This window comes from Apaloderma vittatum, unplaced genomic scaffold (assembly GCF_000703405.1).
Source record: "Apaloderma vittatum isolate BGI_N311 unplaced genomic scaffold, ASM70340v1 scaffold13429, whole genome shotgun sequence".
NCBI lineage: Eukaryota > Metazoa > Chordata > Aves > Trogoniformes > Trogonidae > Apaloderma > Apaloderma vittatum.
Genome location: NW_009734679.1, coordinates 5,608 through 26,530, shown reverse-complemented (window position 1 = coordinate 26,530; position 20,923 = coordinate 5,608). Strand labels below are relative to the sequence as shown.

The 20,923-nt window shown below is 38.0% G+C and overlaps 1 protein-coding gene across 1 annotated transcript; it reads left to right on the top strand.

Annotated features, from left to right (window-relative positions):
• The first annotated feature begins 222 nt into the window (after positions 1-222).
• PRKCI (protein kinase C, iota) lies at positions 223-18,300 on the top strand. Its single transcript, XM_009876366.1, has 16 exons — positions 223-345; positions 4,510-4,599; positions 5,919-5,969; positions 8,594-8,734; positions 9,590-9,644; positions 10,333-10,391; positions 10,818-10,994; positions 11,949-12,046; positions 13,077-13,163; positions 13,756-13,891; positions 14,833-14,920; positions 16,120-16,245; positions 16,348-16,427; positions 17,004-17,093; positions 17,390-17,505; positions 18,066-18,300. Exons 2-16 carry the CDS (start codon positions 4,597-4,599, stop codon positions 18,151-18,153), a joined length of 1,395 nt encoding a protein of 464 aa, XP_009874668.1. The 5' UTR covers positions 223-345; positions 4,510-4,596; the 3' UTR covers positions 18,154-18,300.
• The last annotated feature ends 2,623 nt before the right edge of the window (positions 18,301-20,923 follow it).

Below are 20,923 nucleotides of genomic sequence, written 5' to 3'. Positions count from 1 at the left end.
TCTTGATTTTTCTTAGGCAAATATTGTAGTTGGTAATACAAATCACTTGGAGCCTGACTTTGCTATTACATGCTAATAATTTACTAATATTGCTTTAATATCTTTTAAAGGACTGCAGCAGGGATGGGTTTAATACTAGTGGTATATGGAAAACGTAAAAAGTGATGATAAAATGCCACATATTTTAGTATAACTTATCCAATTTGTTTTTTCTCTTGGTCAGGGACATCATGATAACGTATTTTGAACCTTCCATCTCATTCGAAGGATTGTGCAATGAAGTTCGAGACATGTGCTCCTTTGACAACGAACAGCTTTTCACCATGAAATGGATTGATGAAGAAGGTAAATCGATACTTAGTTCGTGGTATTATAACAAGTAGTCAGTCGATATGTTCCTTGGCTGTCTAGCTCTCCATTCCCTTTCATTTTTTCCTTTCCCTCTGCCTTAATAAAATAAGCCTATAAACCATACTTCTTAAGTATCTTTTTAGAAATAGTAAATCTGACTCTAAAAATAATGGTTCTCCAGTGCTTTTTTAAGTATATGTTTATGGAAAATTCATTGTTTCAAACAACTTACTCTAGTGAGCTTTTTTTTTTTTACTACATAAATAAATTAAAACTCGGTGATTATCAAATACGAAATGTGTGTTAGCATTTATTAGGAAGGGAGTAGAGATTATCCTCACAAACTGCTGAAGTAGCACAATATTCCTCTAAAGACTTAAATCTTTGAAAGTTTTATAGTTGAGTTGTGTGTGTATATAAAGCTGTTACATTTTGAATGTTTGTATTGGCCATTAGTTTAGCAACCTAAAGTGTATTAACACATAACTATTCGTAAAACTTCTTCTACCTATTAAAACAGAAATGACTTGTCCAAGAAGCTTTTCGTCTAAGTGTAGTAGTAACAGCCCTGGCTGGGAGCTCTTGTCATTTCTAGCCCTTACATAATCCATGTTGAAGTTTAGGTTGGGTGAAAAACGGTCAGAGTCTGTTCTCCCTTTTCCTTAACAGGTGTAACTCAGTTCTGAGCTGTCCGTATACGTTAATGAACAGATGATTTGTAGTTCCCGTCTTTGTGGAATTGGTATACTCTACACCTAGGTTGAGCAACACTGGAGATGTCTGAATTTTGAAATAGCTGTTGAGTTATTTTAGCACGCTAAGTACTTGATGCAATGCATAAAAGGGCATAACGCGCAGTGATTTGTCAGTAGTGATGAGTATTTGTGTGCAGGGATTAGCACGAATGGTGCTCATAGAACTGTTTCCTCCCCTTGTTGCATTTTTCCCGTTCAAAATTGGGCAAGTGCAAGTTTATTCAGGAGCTTAAAGCTAAATGTGGACCAAAGCTGATTTTTGTAAGTGCTGTAGTATGGGCAGCTGTGTTGAAGGTTATGTGGTCTTGGGAATCTGCGCGGACTTTCTTTCTTTTTAAATTTTTCTTCTTTCTTTTTTTTTTCCTTTATTTTTTCCCCTTCTCTCATGGTTCCCAAATTACTTACACCAGGCAGATGCAATAAAATAAAACAAACAATGTTAATGTCCAAAGTTCTGTGCAGAACTGAATGGTTACTTGATAGTAAAGTTGGTTTTATCTTGCGAAGGAAATAGACTTCTCGCTGAAGAGGGAGAGTCAGTTGTAGTAAGAAGTACATCTTTGTTGTGAGTAATTCTTGCATATCCAATGTGGGGCTTCTTACCAAGACCCCTGCCCTTCTCTCTTCCTCTCTCCACCAGTCTTTCATGTTTTCAGCTGCTATTCTTTCTAGACACTCAAAATTGGCTTTCTTGGAAAATTCCTGTATCGCATCCTCTTCACTAAACCTAAAGTTCACTCTTTGACAGTAGCTTGAGGAAATGGGTGTGCTGGTACTTGTTACACCACTACCTGGGCTTCATGTGGTATAAGACAAGACAAGGTGCCTTGGCCATCTCTTCATTGCTTCCCGACTGAACTGCTTGATTGGATGTACAACTAAACTAGGTTTACCTAGTCACTAAAGTTTTTATTTGTCATGTATGAAATGGCTTTTTAGCCTTTGCAAGATCCAGAGCATAGTGTGTAACTACTACTCTTTCATAGAGACAATGGCACAGAAAGGCAAACCTAATTTAGTTGAGTGGAATCACTTCCAAAAATGCTCAGATGCAATTGGAAAATAGATCAAACTTGATCTGACTTCAGACAAGTTTCTATTTTATCTGTATGTGGTCAGTTCATTTTACCTCTGTCTTCTGAAATGTCCTATAGGACAGACAGTTAAGTTTGTGTTCAGTGTGTTGTTTCTTGCTGTATGACTTGACAATATTTTCCTGTGACACCTATCCCAGCTGCCTTTGGCTGCAAAATTTGTACTGCTCCAAACCTGCTGAAAGAGAACGTCTATAAACCTCCTGTTCCTACTTTGGAGCGTGATATAAGTTCTAGAGAACCTCCTTTCCTTCTGCCAAAAGGAAACACAAAACTGTTTGCACGGGTGTCGGAAACAAATGAAGAAGAACTGGTTTGTTGATTCCCATAGTCGGTCGGTTCCTTCTTCTCTTGCCGTGCTCTGTGCTCTGAAAGTTTGCGCGGTGGGCAAGCAGTTCCATGTCCAGATAGGCTAATCCTAACAGGGAGGTGACTACCAGCTAGCTTCAAAGACTCGTTTTGAGGATTATGATACACAGAAAAGAGTAAAGATGTAACGCTGCGAATGAACAGTTTACATTTATTAATAACATTTTAGCTATAGAGGGGAATGGATACATTAGAAACAAAACACATTACCTGGAAAAACTGTTGTAGGGTGAGTTTTAAACATCCCCCTGCCCTCCTAGGTGCATGGTTCTACTAAAAAACCTTAGCAACACCTGTATTAATTTTGATGTCTTGTAGGACAAACCAAGAAGAGAACAGGTAATAGCTAATTAAATTTCAAGCCATGGTATTCAACAAAGACTCAAAGCAGTAGAACTTTCAGATTGGATCCAGTTTGGCTGAGACAGAAGTTGTTCTGTTTTCCTCTGATTCAGTTTCCTACAACCAGTTTACCACTTAAGAGTGTGGAAAGTATTTCAGTTAAAAATTGGAAAAGTTACGTGACAGTAGACTTGCTGTATTGGATTTTGGCTAGAATGAAGCTTGTTCTGCTCATGTGCTGGAGCACAAGCAGGCAGAGATAAATCCTGTGTTCTCATGCAGAACATCTTGTGTAGGTGGAGAGGGGAAAAAAAGAAGTGGGACTAATAAACAAAGTGTTTTCTTTCTTCAGGGCAGTGATCCTTGAGATTCAACACAGCTTTAAAAATGGTTCAGTTGTAATATTTTGAACAAGGTTTCTTCTTTTAGGGGGACTTTTGTTTTTTAAATAATGTTACTAACCTGCAACAGACACTGAAGAAAATGAAGAAAATGTTTTGTTGCGTGACTGTTCTTCTTGGACTTGATAGCAGTTTCCAAACCCTGAAAGACACAGGGGGTCAGTTAAAATGTCAGATGGAGTCTTTAGGTGAATCTTGAGGAATGGGTAAAGTACAGGCTGTGTGTCCGAAGCAGTGTGAGCCAGAGCTGACATTTAGGTCCTTGCTCCTGATCCTGAGTGGAGCCAATCTCCAGCTTGATCTCCTTTGTTCCTCACCCACCTCTGTCCCTAGGTTTTAAACCTCCCTATCTGCCGAAATTGCCCTGATGCAATTACGTGTTGCTTAATGATTCTGAAATACCTTTGTGGATGTGTGTTATTTTTTTAGAAACGTAAAACAGGTATCTGCAAATATACCTTAAGGCAGTCCTGAACTCTTAGAGATATGTTAAAACAATCCAATGCAGTCATGTCAAAGAAACTTTTAAAATACGTGCCAAATGCTTGTATCATATTCTGCTTCGTGTCCAACAGTGAACAAAAGGTGCAATTGTTTAATTAAGAAAAGGAAAGAAAAATAAATAGTGCCTTTTCTTTAAGAGATTTTTACTTCAAATAATCCTTTGAGAGTGAAAGTTGTAGTTAGAAATCAGAAAAATGGTGTGTTTTCACCTAGGTTACATGATTTGTCCAGGTCATGATTGAGGCTTGAGGAAAGGCTTCGAGGTGTGACTGCTTTTGCACCTCCTAGTTAAAGTCTTGGCAATGTTGCAGCAGCTGTGATAACAGAATTGTGTCAATTCTAATTAAAAATCCATGAAATAAGATGGACTCTTAGAGGGATTTTAGGTGCAGGGAGATAAGCAGCACCTCCTGTACTGAAATTCTGTGTAACCACGCTTCTACCAGACCAGACCAATGGTGTCTTGTCATTATGATCTGTTTGCCTCTTGGAAACATCTCAGATTTTTATTTTCCCTGAAAGCACTGTGTTTTCAAATATATTCTCTGAACAGTGTTAAAAATAAGCACTACCACGATTGTGAATATTGTTCTGTTTTGCTTCAGTAACTATTTTAGGACTGACTGAGGGAACTGTTGAATGGTACCGGACTAATTGGGTTGAATTTTGTATTTTTCTCTGTTCTCTCTACAGGAGATCCATGTACAGTTTCTTCTCAGCTGGAGTTGGAAGAGGCCTTTCGGTTGTATGAACTAAATAAGGATTCAGAGCTTCTAATTCATGGTATGGTGACATTTACCGTATTGCTTCATGTTTATACCTGCGAATCAGTGGAATTTTACTTTGCATTATCTGCTCCTTTTGCACAGCCTCCTCACTTAGAGCCGGCTGTGGCTTTCTGTCAAGAGGGTGCTGAAGACCACGCGCCGTGCTTTTTAGCTGTCAGCACTTTGTCAGTGTTCTCTTACTAAATTAAGGGAAGAAAAAATACCTTGCTGTTAGTTTATTAATGAGGGACAACCCCTGTCTCTTTCATTCATTTAGCCCAAGTGCCTTTGTACTCTTGCTGGCAGCGGATGGCAGAACATAGACAGTGCAGTGTCCTACACTTTGTTATTCATAAGCATCTACACTAGGGCAAAAAAAAGTCAATGAGCTCCATTCCTGATGCCAGATTAGTCAGAAGTTTGAGTTTCGTAAAATTAAGTACTTTAGATCAGTTTTGAACATAATAACACCATGGCTTTGTTTGTGTCATTGTTCAGTTTTTATTTTTCTGGGGTTTATGCGTACTTTGGTAGCTTCTGCAGTGTATTTTTCTTACTGTTTGTCACTTTTTACAAGTAGAAGATAGATTTCGGTTTAACAGAGACTACAGCAGAAAAGCAGGGGATCATTGTAAAGAGCATTGGTGGGTGTGTTACCCTACGTGTCTTAACCTGGCCCTTCTCGGAGAGAATAGAAAAAATGTAGCTCACCATCAGCTCATCTGGAAGGAAGAGACAGCTTTTCAGCTTCCCGTAAAGACTTCTAAAAAGTGGAAGAAGAATGTAGTCTGTTTCTGTACATGTTTCACTGTTTATGTGTTACTTCAGTACGCTTTTGGATCTGCCCTTTCTCCATCTATTTTTGTGTTTGATAAAATTCTGATGAAACCAGCACCAGGGCTGTCTCTCCCCAGTCACACTTCTCTCTGGTAGTTACTGAAGCTAAATAAACAAACAAAAACAATTAAAAAAAACCCATAACCACTAATATATGCAAGGTCATAGTTTTTAGGATGCTGTAATAGATTATGTTTTTCAAATACTGACTGTGATTAGTCACATGAGAAACTAGAACCAATCCTTTTTTTTTCTTTAGGAAATAACTTGGTTTATTCTGCTCTTTAGCTCATCTTTCTCATGGGTGCTGTTATGTCCAGCACAAGAGTTTTGTGGCAGTTGTTCAGCTCATGTGCTCTCGGCTAAGATTTTGCTAAAATGAAGTTTGTGCTGGTCTTCCCAAATGGTTGAATGCTTTTCACAGGTCTTGTATTTAACCCAAGAATTTATTTTCTGTCAGAAATAAAAATTAATCAGAGGTTAATGTCTTTCTTGCAGTATTTCCTTGTGTACCAGAACGGCCTGGCATGCCTTGTCCAGGAGAAGATAGTAAGTAGGCATTTTATTTAAGTACAGAAAACCAGGAATTCAAATTTCCTGTTTTAGAAGATTTTGATATAGTTTGGCATCCTATACTTATGAATATTAATAATGCAAATCTTTACAAATTTAATATGTAAAAGGAATAGAAAGTCTTGCTAAACATAAATGTTGTTTGTCACTTCTGAGTCATTGTTAATAAGCATTTCACATTCCTGTTAACTATCCATGTCACTCTGCTTTCCTTGCTTTTGTCTCTTCTATCGTGACAGTTTTTTATCCTATTCACGTCTTTTTGGTAGCTGCCAGATTGCTGGCTGAGTAATCTGAGCAAAGGCTTGTAACCAGTGATAATGACTTGTCGTATCACCATTTAGAGATCTGTGGTTAATTCATTTTATATTGATGTTTAGGTACTATTAGGATTGTTCTCCAGAAACCTCAAGTTATGGTAGCTAATGTGCTAGACATTAAAGAGGTAATTTTCCCTCTGTCTTAAAGTTTTATAGAAGAGCACGTATATTTCTGCACACAGACATCTGCCAGTTTGATATCCAAGTCTCTGACAAATGTAAATGTGCATGCTTAAAAGTTAACTTTGGCAGTATGGGTAATGATGCTTTTTTTTCTGAAAAAAATGAGGTTGCAGACTGAATCAGCGATAGATTTGCAACTCAGTGTAGTTTTGTATATTCTAGTTTTCAGTTTTGGTTCCTGGCATGCCTCTAGTAATAAAAATAATAACAATAATTAAACCAAAGCAAAACTAAAAAAAACCCCACAGGGGCAGCTGTGAATCTAAAATACTGGAGGATTTGTGCAAGCAAATCCTAGAAATCAGGGCATGCTCCTGAAATTCACCTTCTTTCCTCCTTCCCTTTCCCCACAGCTCCCTGCCCCTAAGTTTAGGCAAGGTAGGTGCGTACTTTGCACACAACTGTTTGTATTGTTTGGACAATTCTTCACTCACTGTTCCTTTAACGCTGGAAAAGCAGAATTAACTTTGAGTTGACCAGGGATATCCTACTTTAAATTTTCTCCAAAATTCAAAAAATGAAAAGGATACTTAGAGTATTATGGTGCGTTTCTGTAAGGTGCGGGAGTGAAACTTCACTCTGCAAATCGTTCTACACAGAAACGTCCACGAGAAGATGTTGTAGTTCTGTGTTTATATTTTTCTGGGTGTAATCATATGTTTTTCCTCTTAGAATCCATTTATCGCCGAGGCGCCCGCCGGTGGCGAAAGCTCTATTGTGCAAATGGTCACACTTTCCAAGCCAAACGATTTAACAGGGTGAGACTTTTGTTGGGTACTTAAAACCACGGTACAGGGATGTCTTACTTTTGTTATTACCGTGTCACTGCCTTGAAAATTGTGAGGTAGTTTTGTTCTCACTTTGTTGTTTGTCTATAGTATGTAGGCTTTTGGTAACCCTGTAGTTTTGGGTAACTTAATCGTTATTAAATTAGAAGGAACTTAAAATAGGAAAAAAATGGTTGCAATTCACTTTACATATCCTCTGAAACTGTGATATCAATTATATAAATGCTCTCGTGTTCTCTTAAAATCTTCCCAGAGGGCAAACTCAAACACTGGCAATAGATGACTGAGCTGAAAGTACATTTTCTGTTCTTTAAGTTCTGGCAGTAAAGAAAGTCTGAACTTGCTTATGATGCGCAGGCTTTTCTTTCATGATTTTTAAACCAAAAGCTGAGATGTTTCTCTGAACAGACTGCTTATGATGACATGTAATCAAATGAAAATAACAGACCATTTGCAACATTTTCAAGAAGCAATGGTCAGATAGCCTTCTTGGTCCTTAGCTAATTATATCTGCTGTATTTAGAAAAAGCAACAGCAAAAGCCAAACCCAAAATATTTGAATAAGCCACGTTCCTTGACAGCTTCAACAATCTTTCCCTCTTTTTTCTAAGCTTAGTGTATTATGTGCTTAGTGCTCGAGAATGTCTCCACTAAACTTCATCCTGAGCATCCTTCATATCTAACTTCTGCTTATTTTTTTGGTTTTTTGTTTTTTTAACCCCCTCATGGTCAAAGGCTGTCAAGGCACCATAGTTGAATCATTTTCCACTGCTGCTGTGGTAGGCACCCTGTTTTCATGGATCTGTTGAGTTGTTCTGTGAATGTCCTTCAGTGAGCGGTGATACTCCTCGTTCCTGTTAGCTGGTGGTTTAATCTGTTGAAGCTTCTCTCCTGCCTTCCTCTGTTCAAGTGTAAGGACTCATCTACACCGAAAGACATCAAGATAAAAAGCAAATGAGCTCGGTCACAGCAGCCTGCTGATTGAGCTGCAATGCTTTTGACCTGGAGTTGGCTCACGCCTCTCCGGGTCTGTGTGCAGCAGAAGAAGCTGCCTGTGCCTGCACCTTTCCTTGTAGATGCACGCTTTCTGTACGGCAGTTGTGTTCAGCTGTAGTTTTTGAGGTTCTCTGTATTGAATCTGCCTGCTCGTTCTGAAGTTCTCAGCTAGAGACTCTTGCTATAGTGGCAGGTTCAGTAGGGAGCTCTCCGATCTTCTGGTTTTTGTTAATGAAAATGTGGCTGAATAGATCTTTATGCTTTTAAGATTTACTCTTTGATTGTTGTGGTGTTTTTTGATTTGTCATTCTAGAGAGCTCACTGTGCCATCTGCACCGATCGAATATGGGGCCTGGGTCGCCAGGGATATAAATGCATCAATTGCAAGCTCCTTGTTCACAAGAAATGTCACAAACTTGTCAATATTGATTGTGGCCGCCATACACTGCAACCAGTAAGTTGATCTTCCCTGAAAAGTTGTCTCAAAAAAACCCAGCAACCAACCAATCAAACAAGAACCTGGTTTATACAAACGGTTTTCAAACTACAGTATGCAAGTGATCACAGCAGCCAAAACATCGTTCTTTATGGTTACTGTGCCACTTGGCAAAAAAGTTTGGGATTCATTTAGCAGAATGGCAATTTAGTGGCAAGACAGGAGTCTAATTTTCACATCTGATACTTCTTCCTGTGTCAAATACAAATATTTAAGTGATATTTATCTCATTCTTCACTATGTTGTCGCATAGTGCATGTGTATCTATATACACACAGGCTATTTTACATCTTCAAAACAAGGTACAGGTAAAATAAATTCTCTAAATATCTTTTAGATTATTAGACTATTTCCATATTATGGAAGAGGAAGGTGAAGTGCAGAAGTTTTTGACTTTTCTCTTAAGAAGTTAAATCATCTTTAGTTCTTAAGTTCCAAGAAAAATTTAGATGATTACTGCTTCTGGTTTAATATCAAAAGCAGACAGCTACAAGTCTACATTTCATGAATTCATTTGACTAATAGATGTACTGCTGAAATACTTGAACTTTTCTGTCTCATTTCTCATATGCTATACTTTGTTGTACTAAGTTGTGAGTTCAGCAGCTTCTGGAAATGTGTAGTAACTTCTGGAAAATAGGCAAAATAAGGACTGCAGTGGTTTCTTTTATTGTGTATGGATTAGAGCATTACTTGAGTAATCAAGTTAAAAGTTAGATTATATTCCTCGGGGATCATTTATTTCATTTATTGTCTCTAAAATACCGTCTCACACTTATGAGTCTATTACAAAAATTCTTTGTGTATTTGCAGGAACCGATAATGCCTATGGACCCGTCGTCAGTGCATCCAGATAATGTAGAATCAGGTAAGATCAATAAGGTTTTTTTTCTTTAAATTACTGTAAGTTGCTGAGCCATGAATTTTGGGTTTAAAATTAGACAGAATTACTTAAAGTAGTTTAAAAAACCCTTCTTTGCTTTTTTCCATAGAAAAAAAAAAGACAGCTTCTTAATGCTAAGGGGGGTATAAATGTAAAAATTCCTCAGTTTTCCTTATCAGTTTAAGAAACTTGGCTAAAAAGGAAGACTTTAGGCTCTCAGTTACATTTTTTTCATCGGTGAACTGTGTACTGTAAATGGCCTGGTCAAGCAAACAAAAAATCCTTAACAGATTTAGCAGGGTTTCTACTGGATCAGTAGCCAAACAGATTCATTCTTGTAGCAATCAGAGTGATGGTCCTAACGACTGAATTGGGATATAGACAATAACCAGTCTGAAAGTGAAACAAACCACTGTTCTGCACAAGATTAACCTAAAGAGATCTCCAAATGTAATTACAGTGTTTTACATTAGCCGTAAGCGATTATTAATGCCGTATTGCAAAAAATTACTGTTTAGAAAGAAAAAATAACAGATTTAACAATTCTGAATACTTACAATTGATACATTTAAATTGTTTATCTCTCTGATTGATGTCTTGTGTGTGGAAATTTTCAGGCGAAAGAAAATATTGTTATGTTGCATCGGTCTAATAATTTTTCTTGCACCTCTAGTGATTCCATACAATCCCTCAAGTCATGAGAGCTTGGACCACGTTGGTGAAGAAAAAGAGGTAAAGTATCTTAACCATGCTAACTGTATTCAGAGATCTTAAACGCTGCGCCTCTCTCAGTTTCAAGATTTTAGTAATTTAACTTGTCACAAACAAAAACTAATACGTAAAATGCATTTGGGTTGCTTACTTGGGTGTATGCACGCGTGGCTTGCAAGCTGTTTTATTTTGAACCTTGAGCTGAGATGTGCTTTGATTTATAAAGTATTCCAAGCTTCTCCAGTTTCATTTGTTTCTTATCTGCTGAGTTTCTTCTGCTTTCTTTCCCCTCACATTCCTTTCCAGGACAGTGGAATTTTAAGAATAACACGTATTAATTGAGTCAGTTGTTTATATTAATTTCACGGTTTTATTTGAAATGCTAACTTCTACAGTTATTAAAATTGATGGGCCTGCTTACTAATTTCAAAGTATCTTCATCAATAGGCAATGAGCATTCGAGAAAGCGGCAAAGCATCCTCCAGTCTGGGCCTTCAGGATTTCGATTTGCTCCGGGTTATAGGCCGAGGCAGTTACGCTAAAGTACTGCTCGTTCGACTGAAGAAAACAGAACGCATTTATGCAATGAAAGTGGTGAAGAAAGAGCTCGTCAATGACGATGAGGTAGGAAAAAAGCTTTTCATCCGTAAATCAGGCAACTCTCCCATAGAGCTTCAGTGTCCACCAGGAGGTGGGAGCCAGGCTTCTGGGTCTGCAACACTAATTGAAAATTATACGTGGGGTTTCTTATCCGTACTGTACTGTAGAAAGCTCACAAGACAGATTTTGAGGTCTTCGCTGACAGACTGGTAGCTCACAGCTGCCCTCCTGTGCCAGTGGTTTCTCTTGTCGCCTCTGTTGTCAGTGTGTCCTCTTGTGATCGTTGCTGTCTGCAGCAGGGCTCCTGCAGCATTCAAGTTAACAAATCTGGCTTGCTTCGTGACTTTGGAGCAGTATTCCATTTATCTCCTATTACACTGGATTGCTGGGCCGAAAAAGAAATAGGTGGATTTGGGATTTCATGCTCTGCGACTTGTTGGTTTTTTTCATCACAAAGGAGAACTTGAAATGTTACTTTAATTGCTTTTTAAATCAGACTTCCATCTTAACAATTTGTAGCTCATACAGTGATTAGTGGAAACTAATCAGAAGTAGGAATATTAAACTGAGAAACACCTTTTGGTGCTGAAGATTTCTCTTGTGTCTTTTTAGGCTACTCTGAAAAGACTCAAGTGGTTTGCTGTCCAAGAGCTTTTGCATTTATTTCTTGGGCTGTCATTTTCTTTTGCATTTCTTGATGCTACTTTACATTTGTCTGCACCAGCTCATCTTTTCTAAATGTGTATTTGTTCATTCCCAAGTAGCAATGAGGCTAAAAGTATAAGAGACTCAAGACAGGAAAAAAAAAAGTACACAAAACTGTCTTACTTCACAATGGAGAACTATATAATACGTAATTGATGATAAGGAAAACAAGGATGGCAAAACACTTAAATATCTTTCTGCTAATAGTCATTAATACTTGACCCAAGAAGTGCAACAATCCTTTTCTGAATGTCACTTTTCTTAAATAAACAGGATATTGATTGGGTTCAGACAGAGAAACACGTCTTCGAACAGGCTTCAAATCATCCCTTTCTTGTTGGACTACACTCTTGCTTCCAAACAGAAAGCAGGTAAAGGCCACAAGATAATATGAAGAGAGTCTTTTTCAAAAAATACGTCATACTGTCAGGCATCTCAAAGGCCTATTTATAACCATGAAGTGTTAGGTAGGTAGCAAAAGTCAAAGTACCGTAGCATTTTAGGAGCAAAAGGCCATGTTCATCATCTGAGTTTTTCAGATTGAGAAGTTGGAAAAGAAAAGGAAGTACTGGTAGGTATGATAGGAAGGTTCTGGACAGGAGGAGAGGTGCAGCTAGCAGAAAAGAAAAAGCTTAAGAATGAGGTAGTTGACAAGTTAGACCATGAGTCAAAAAGGGTTTAGGGAGAGAGAAATGAGAAGTACGAAAATGAAGGTATTTATCTCAAACTTGCATGGGCTCTCTGAATATGAGTCTCTGAGCAAGACATCAAAAATAGTAGCTGAATTTAAAAAGGAGAACAGAGTAATAGAGATGAAAATTACTATGTTCCTCTGTGTGTGTGTGTGTGTGTATATATATATATATATAAGAGATTGCAGTAGATTAATAAATAATTATTCTATACACTAATAATACTCAGTATGAGTATAAAATACTGCATATTTAAACATCCTTGCTGTTTGAAAAGGTGACAAGAGGAAAGTGGAAAAAAAGTGGAAAGTGGAAAAAAAGAGTATTTGTAATATACTAGTAGCACTAACAACAAACAAAGGAAATTTAAGGCATCAGGAAGGAAAGTGAGAAATACGGGGTTTTGGGTGGGTTTGTGCGTAGAATATTGATAGAGTCACATACCTAGTAATGACAAGCAGTAGCTGTAATGGATTTGGGACATGGGAAGGTTTACTTACTTTCCTTTAGCAATAAAGGAATTACCTAGAAAAACTTCATATACTTAATTTGGGAATTTATTCAAAGGGAGGGAGAATGGTGAAACCAGCCATATTACCAGAGAGATGGGAGGAGGTGAACTGACATTGTTCAGTAACAGATCTGGAACATCTCAAACCTCTTTCAGCCTTGTATACAATTATTTTTAACAAATTCCTGTGTGTTTCAGGTTATTCTTTGTTATAGAGTATGTAAATGGAGGAGACCTGATGTTTCACATGCAGAGACAGAGAAAGCTGCCAGAGGAGCATGCCAGGTATGTCTAATTCCACATTTCTTGCAGCAGGTTTTCTGACATGGTGCAGTAGTGCAGAGATTATGATGATGAGCTCGCAAATCCTCTCGCTATGTTAAGGATTTAAGAAATGTGAAACTGCATCCTCACTCCAATGCTGCAAGCTACCATATTTTTGTTTCAGGGAGGAACTGTCATAGGAATTGTTTGTATTAGCATTACCATCGATGACTTCAGCCTGATTCTGATTTACTTTTTTGTCTCTAGAAAAACACTACCATGGTATTTTTTAAACTGTCTAATGATATCAGTGTGTTTCTCTTAAAACAACCGCTACCAGCTGTCCAGGCAAATGCTGAGTTCTTGGTGCATATGCTTCATCTCAGATGGTGAGATGAAAGGGATGATTTCAGTAGACATTAATATTAATTAAAAATAACTTTTGACGTGACTGTGGATAGAAATATTGGTATGATTATAGACAATTTACCCATTTCTCTGATAAAAATAATAGAATAAATGGGATTACATTGGAAAAATATCACACTACCAAGACTATATTATTTGTGGTTTGGAGTTTTGATTGAGTAATCAATATCTCTTTCTACACTAGGTTTTATTCTGCTGAAATCAGCCTAGCATTGAACTATCTACACGAACGAGGGATAATCTACAGAGATTTAAAACTGGATAATGTGCTATTAGATTCTGAAGGGCATATTAAACTCACAGATTATGGCATGTGCAAGGTAAGCTCTAGTTCCTTGTTAACCAATAAAACCAACAATTAAGAAATGGTTGTAAATTAGAAGATGCAGACACTTGAAAACGTGGAATTTCAAGGTGTTCATTTGTACACAGTGCAAACAGGCTGTATATTCATTTCACTTCTAAAAATGGAGAAAAGAAAAAAGAATACAGAAGTGCACAGACTGCTTATCTAGGCTGTTTTTGTCAAGCTGCTCTGTCAGCTTGACGTGGAGCCTGTGAAATAGCCAAGATAGCTTCATGCCAAAAAGAGGAAGAGGTTGAAATGTATCAGTGACTTGCTCCCACTTGGATTCCCATTTTCTCTAGAAAAACTTTATCACTGTGGAGCATATTTGACTTTGCTACGGAATTGTCATTATGTTGATTCATTGGAACTATTTTAAATGCTACAGTTTTAGCTAAGCAACTGAAAAACATAAAATAACACAAGTTGGAAAAGTCCTCAGGAGGCCTAATCCACTCTCCTGCTCAGAGCAGGGTGAGCTACGAGATCAGGCCAGATTACTGAGGGATTTGTTGAGTTTGGTCTTGAAACCTTCCAAGAATGAAGCCCTCACAGCTCCTTTGGGTAACCTCCCCCCATGCTGCATCCTGTGCTTTTCTCTGAAGGGCTTGTCCATTGCAACACCTCGGTCATGTAAACTGTTCCACCGTGTCCCAGTTAGTCCCATTTGTGGTGGAGCTTACCAGTTAAAACCTTAAAAGACATCATCATCAGGTGTGAGATGTCCTCTTGAGACTCTGGCTGTGACTTCTATTTCTTCTGAAGCAAGTAGTGCTTTGTCTTCATTTATGTACAGGTTTAAGTATAGTTTTACTAAAACAAAAGCTGTTTATTCATGACACTTAAACTAACTCAAAGTTCTTAGCAGAGCAAGAGTTTTGGCTGACTGTATTTTCTTCCTATGCTTTCTTAAAGGAGGGTCTGAGGCCTGGTGACACAACCAGCACATTCTGTGGGACTCCAAACTATATTGCACCTGAGATTCTCCGGGGAGAGGATTATGGTAAATTTAATTTTTCACTGCTATCATATAACTTTCACCTTCTTTCTCACTTATTACTTAAGTACTTCTTACTCAGGCTTTTTAGCAGTAGAAAGTGTACATTTTCATTAGACACGTGATCTATGCATTTCAGATCCTGTCTGAAAAAGTCAATAAACCCTTCAAAGGAAAGATGGAAAACACCACACCAAGCAAATGAGATACCTTGCCTTCCACATTTTAAATTCTTTTTGTCAATCTTGAAGAATAGCTTGAGTCTTCCAAATTTATTATTGTTTATTTTAGATAGTACTGACTGTATATTTGGCAGTCTTGAATTGTGTTCAGTTTTGGAGCCTTATATTTGGCAGCAATGATAAATGCATTGCAAAGGGCCTGGATAGTAGTCAACCCTTTCACAAATCTCAGTGTTAAAAATGAAGTTTTCTATGTAATTGCTTGTTCAAGGAGTCCACAAGATTCCAGAAGCAAGAGATGTAAGAGAATACAGAGAAGGCTTGCTCTGTGTGTTTCCTGTTACTTACTTTTACTTCCTAAGCTTCTAATACTGTGCCAAGCAAACTGTTGGTCTGTTTTCTTCCTTTGAGACTTTAACAAGTTCTACAATTAATTCCTATTAAAGCAAAAAAAAAGTATTCTTTTTAATCTACCATCTTACTTTAATCTACCATCTTCCATTGAATGTATATCAGACTGGCTTGACATCTTCCTTCCTTACCACAAACTCTCTAAGCCAACCAGAATATAGCAGTCCCAGCCTAGCTACTGGATTTTTTTTTTTTCTTTAGCAACGAATAGTGGAATAGATACATTTAGCCCCATAAACAACTGCCTGGCTACTTTTAGAAATCACATACTTCCTTCTTGTCCTTATCTCCTGCCCTGGACAACCAAACCCCTGTTGATTAGTAATGACTAGGCTTAATTATTATCTGTACCTTTGTTAAGGTTCTAATGCCAACCTTTAAACTTTTTGCATTTCCTTTTCTTTGTACTTTCTCTTCTGTTGCACACATAACTAACCAAGTAATGTCTAGTTCAGTTGTTACCTCTCCTCCGTTCAGTTAAGCAGGAAGACTGGCAATACTTGCATTGTCGAATTAATTCTTTCTTCTCAAAACATGTCTGTCTTTAGCTCAAAAGTGTTGGTAATTTTGCTCCTAAATACCTTCCATGGTGTTTTCTCCTTTGAATTCCAGGCTTCAGTGTAGACTGGTGGGCGCTTGGTGTACTTATGTTTGAAATGATGGCGGGCCGGTCACCTTTTGATATTGTTGGGAGTTCTGACAATCCTGATCAGAACACAGAAGATTATCTTTTCCAAGGTAAGTACCGTGAGCATTCCTACGCTTGAGCACTTTGTTTTTACTTACCTTTAATCTAACTTTAAAGATGGAAAGGCTGATACAAACCTTGTTTTCTTGCAGTAATTTTGGAAAAACAGATCCGAATTCCCCGATCCCTTTCTGTTAAAGCAGCAGGTGTTCTGAAGAGTTTCCTTAACAAGGTAGGAACTAGAGGGGACTATTAAAGACCTATTCTAGATATTTGTCTTAAAATCTGAAGCTGTGGATTATCAGGCTGAGATCACAAGTAAATTTCAGATTGAAAAGCACAGAAATGCTCCAAGTGATTTCTTTAATCCGAGGAATTGCCCAAGTTTATCAGATTTGTTTTGGTTCTTGAAGAGAAGCAGCGAAGCAAATGGCTTTGACAGCTTCCGGTGACTTCATCGAGGGAAATGCAGTGGCACTCCACGCTCACTGTTTGCTGCTAACTAGCCTGAGAGTCAGAAGGTGCCTGTGTGGCAGTGGACTAGTCTGAGCACATGACGGCCTTTATGTAGTTAGATGAGTGGGGAGAAAGAGATAGAGGAGAAAACAGGTTTGGTTAAAGGCTTACATGTATTCATGCCTGTTTCAAACAGTAAATTGGAACAGTTTCCAAAATAAATAATGCTAACTTAGTTCTTCAGTGTCCCTTGTAATTCTGCTGTTTCATTTCTCATGGAATTTGTAACATTTGTATTTTTTTCTTGTATGGGTCAGGGCACCCACTTAGAAATGTTTTCTTCCTGGCACAGGATCCAAAGGAACGTTTAGGCTGCCATCCTCAAACAGGATTTGCAGATATCCAGGGACACCCGTTCTTTCGCAACGTTGATTGGGATCTGGTACGTGAATGCCCACCAGCTTGGCTTATTTTCTTTGTATACCGTGATGGCTTGACAGCTTGTTTGGAGCATGAGATGATGTAAAAACTTTAAAAACCTTAAGCTCTTAACTTAGAATATACTATGATGACAATACAGAATCTTTTAACCCTTTTCACACAGTAAGTACAGTAGATTAATAGAATGATTGTAGAAAGTATATGAAAGAAACTTGACAGTAAGTTCCAGCCCTCGTTTAAAAATAATTCAGCAGATCGTACCTCATTCTTGGTGTCACTAAGTGCATTTCTTCTTAGATGGAGCAAAAGCAAGTGGTGCCTCCATTCAAACCAAATATATCTGGAGAATTCGGTCTGGATAACTTTGATTCCCAATTCACCAACGAACCTGTGCAGCTCACTCCAGATGATGAGTAAGTCATGTAGAATTTAAGATGTTCTGATAAGTCAGTGAAGGAGTTAGAGAACTTCATTTAATAGCTGTAGTTGTAGTACACAGAGTATATGTAAAGCAGTAATTAACATTTTTCTTGTGTTAGCTTGGAGAAAATGCTGTTACGTGTCTTTATGGTAGACCTGGTATGGCTGGATTAAGTACTGTATTCTCACAAAAAAAAGTTCAGAGAAGTTGCTATTGCAGGTGCAGTATGTATCACATGCTAATGTTTTGGAAAGTTTTAAAACTGCACACCTTGCAGGTTTCCTTGTGGGGAGAATAAGTACATGGTAGTAGTCCAGTCCCTGCTTCTGGGTGGTTTTATGTTCTGTTACTATTACAAGGACTAAGGGGAAAAAAAAAACCCAACACACACACCAAGAAAAAAAATATTAACTGCAAGAATAGAGAGGGACAAAGGGGAAAACTTTTCAATTGCAGCTCAGCATACAGGTCTAAATTTTAAGACAAACTCTGGGTTGATATTGTTACCTTTTAAATTTTGCTGAGCTGATGTCTGTTTTTTAATCTTAATAGTGATATTGTAAAGAAGATTGACCAGTCTGAATTTGAAGGCTTTGAATATATAAATCCTCTTTTGATGTCAGCTGAAGAATGTGTCTGAATTCTCCTCTTGTGGACTGTGCCAGTTGTTACTCTGTTTGTTTCTGCATGGATAAACATCTCTTCATTTGGATGCGCTTGGATAAAACGAGTAACTGAACACCCTACCCTTGCCACCTAGTGTGAATTACTAATTTTTTTTTTGTATTAATTGTTGTTCAGGTGAACCTTTGTCTGCCAGATGGAAAATGTTAAACTTTACAACAGCCTTGCCAAACTTGAATTTTAATATAGAAGTTGGTCTCTGGGTCTCCTGACTGAACCATGGGGTCTGGCTGTATGATCTGCCAATACAGCCTTCTGATAAAGATGTATTGCTTTAAGAATGCAAAATACATTAGAAGATGTAATAAAATACCATTAGAGGACTTTCATTTTTCCAGAAAGACAAGACCTTATGACTTGTATAGTTCTAAATCTCTTCTCTAAACATCTGATTTCCCTGTTCTCCTAGACTTAAAAGTTAGAGCTATGTTACTGCCCTTGAGACTGAAGTGGCAGCGAGGAGAGCAGATTTTTGAATGGAATAGGTCATGAGTGGCTGCTTTCATAGGGTGTATTGATCCTATCCCAAAGGAGGCGGTTAACTCAATATTAGAATCTGTAGACTTTGCTCTAAAATGATATGCTAGCCATTGTAGGCTGATCCACAGCGAGTGCCTTTCTGAGCCTGTCCCTTTCAGTGGGGGTTGTACATGGTATGAAGAGTCAGCTTAAATAAATGGAATTCAGTTCACACTTTAAAACGTTAAAATTTGTAGAGTGTAATTTAGCAGTAATGGGCAGCTAACACTGACAGATGTAGAACCTCATTCTATTATTTATTGTTTTTACATTTGCTGTCTTAACTGCATCAGAACTGCGTACATTACAGCTCTGGCCTAGATAAGGGCATTTGTCTCCCTCTTTTTCCCCCCCCCGCCCCCCAATCTTATTGCCATATGTTTGGAAACGCATACAGCTTTGCCAGTGGAAAAAGCACATGTAGGGGAAAAATAGGTGCTGTCCACAGTGACTCCTGTAACTTCCACTTACAGATGGTGATTTGTAGTCACAATCAGACCTTAAATGTTGGTAGTAGACTCAAAGTTAATAGTAAAGCAACTGCAATAAATTGGAAGGACAGTTCAAACTAGGACTTTAGTATGTGTGATTCTTACATTTCACATTAGTAAGCAGTGTATTATACAGCACAGATATTTTTAGTGTTTAAGGAATAGTTTTGAATGTCTTAGGCTGAAGAAATGCCAAATGTACCACTTTTTTTTTTAATTATTATTATCTTGGGGAAAAGGGATTAAGAGACATTGAAGAAAAGAATCCATGTTATGTAAGTAAGAGCTGTAAGGCAAGCTAAGCGTTACCGAGAGCAGATCTAAGTGTCTGTGAGCACAAGTTAGCAAACCTTGTCTGAAGCTTTTGCTAAGACTCCTGTTTGGTCAGTGTATCTCTTTGAAAAGCCTTGTATGGCAACACTGTAAATTCCTAGCACAAATCTTCTGGTGTATGTTTGTTCACTTACATGTTGGCTTCAAGGAGAGAGATTGCACAAATACATAGTAGTGTCACAGTGTGGTATTTAGTTCATATTTTTCTTTGCAATGTGATTAGGAAACCCTGAAGCATTGGGCTGAGTTCTCAAAACTGGGAAGTGTTTGGAGGGGCCTCAGTTTCAGGGAAGCATTGAACCTCTGCACTGTTAGCAAGTCAGCTTCCCTTAAACCCAAGTTGTATGTCTTCAAATGTGAAATACTGGAGTAAACCTACTTGTAAAGAGCAGACAATAACTTCAGCACATTTAGTTCACGTCAAGCAAACTGCTTACATGCAATTTTAAAATTGTGATTAATTGCCTAGCCTCTGACTTCAACACCCGCATGACTAGTTTAGACATCCAGGACTTAACTGATATTAAACTTGGGAGTTATTTAAAGAAAACAAGAAAAGCCTTGTCTCTACAGTGGCTTAATTGCATATGGCATATTAAGTAAAATGGCTTTATGTAAGGAAGGGCATTTCTGCTGTTCATCACAGAAGAGTAATGGAGTAAAATACTGTCTTTTGTGCTTACAGCGAAAGCTAAAGGTTTTTTTTGTAGATAATGTCACTGAAAAGATACTTCTTACATATCTAACCATTAAGAGTGTTGCTAACTGACATCTTAAATGACTGTAAATTCATTTTTAAACACTAATTTTCTCCAAAGTGCCATGATATTAAGAGGTTTTTTCCATTGTTAAGCATATAGCAACTGTCATCAATATTCAGAAGGGAATTGCGTGTAATCAGTCCAGTGCAGCAGGCTTTGTCTTTTGGAGAAAGTGTCTGCATCAGAAGCATGACGTATTTATGTGGAGTAACCTCCTTTTTGTATTCGAGTTGGATTCTTATGGGTGCTCTACTAGTTAATATTGTAACTACTATTTTCCTGTTTCATACGGAATATGGTCTTGAACGTTGTTGTGTAATCATTCCTTTTATTTGTGCATACTTTTTACTTTAAATAAAACGTTTATACTAGGCCTCTGCGTGTTGACCTCCAAAACAAATACGGTGAAATGCTGGGCTTTGCTTGGGATTGTCACCTGACCCTTAAATATCTGGGTCCCACAGGAGCGTTGTTCTCGTCTTTTAACTCCTGTTAGAAAACAGCACTGGGATAGACCTCAGCACCCTCGTAAATACCGTCCTCAGCCTGTGCTCCCCAAGCGCGTCTCAGAATGGAGGCCCCTCTCCCATGTGCTTCCCAGGCCGTCGTTCCTGGAGCCCCA

What these genes read in the sequence shown, in the direction of transcription:
- PRKCI (XM_009876366.1), top strand. An exon ending in TCCAGATAATGTAGAATCAG is followed by an intron (nt 9,645 to 10,332) that starts GTAAGATCAATA and finishes TTGCACCTCTAG; the next exon opens with TGATTCCATACAATCCCTCA. An exon ending in TGAAGAGTTTCCTTAACAAG is followed by an intron (nt 16,428 to 17,003) that starts GTAGGAACTAGA and finishes TTCCTGGCACAG; the next exon opens with GATCCAAAGGAACGTTTAGG.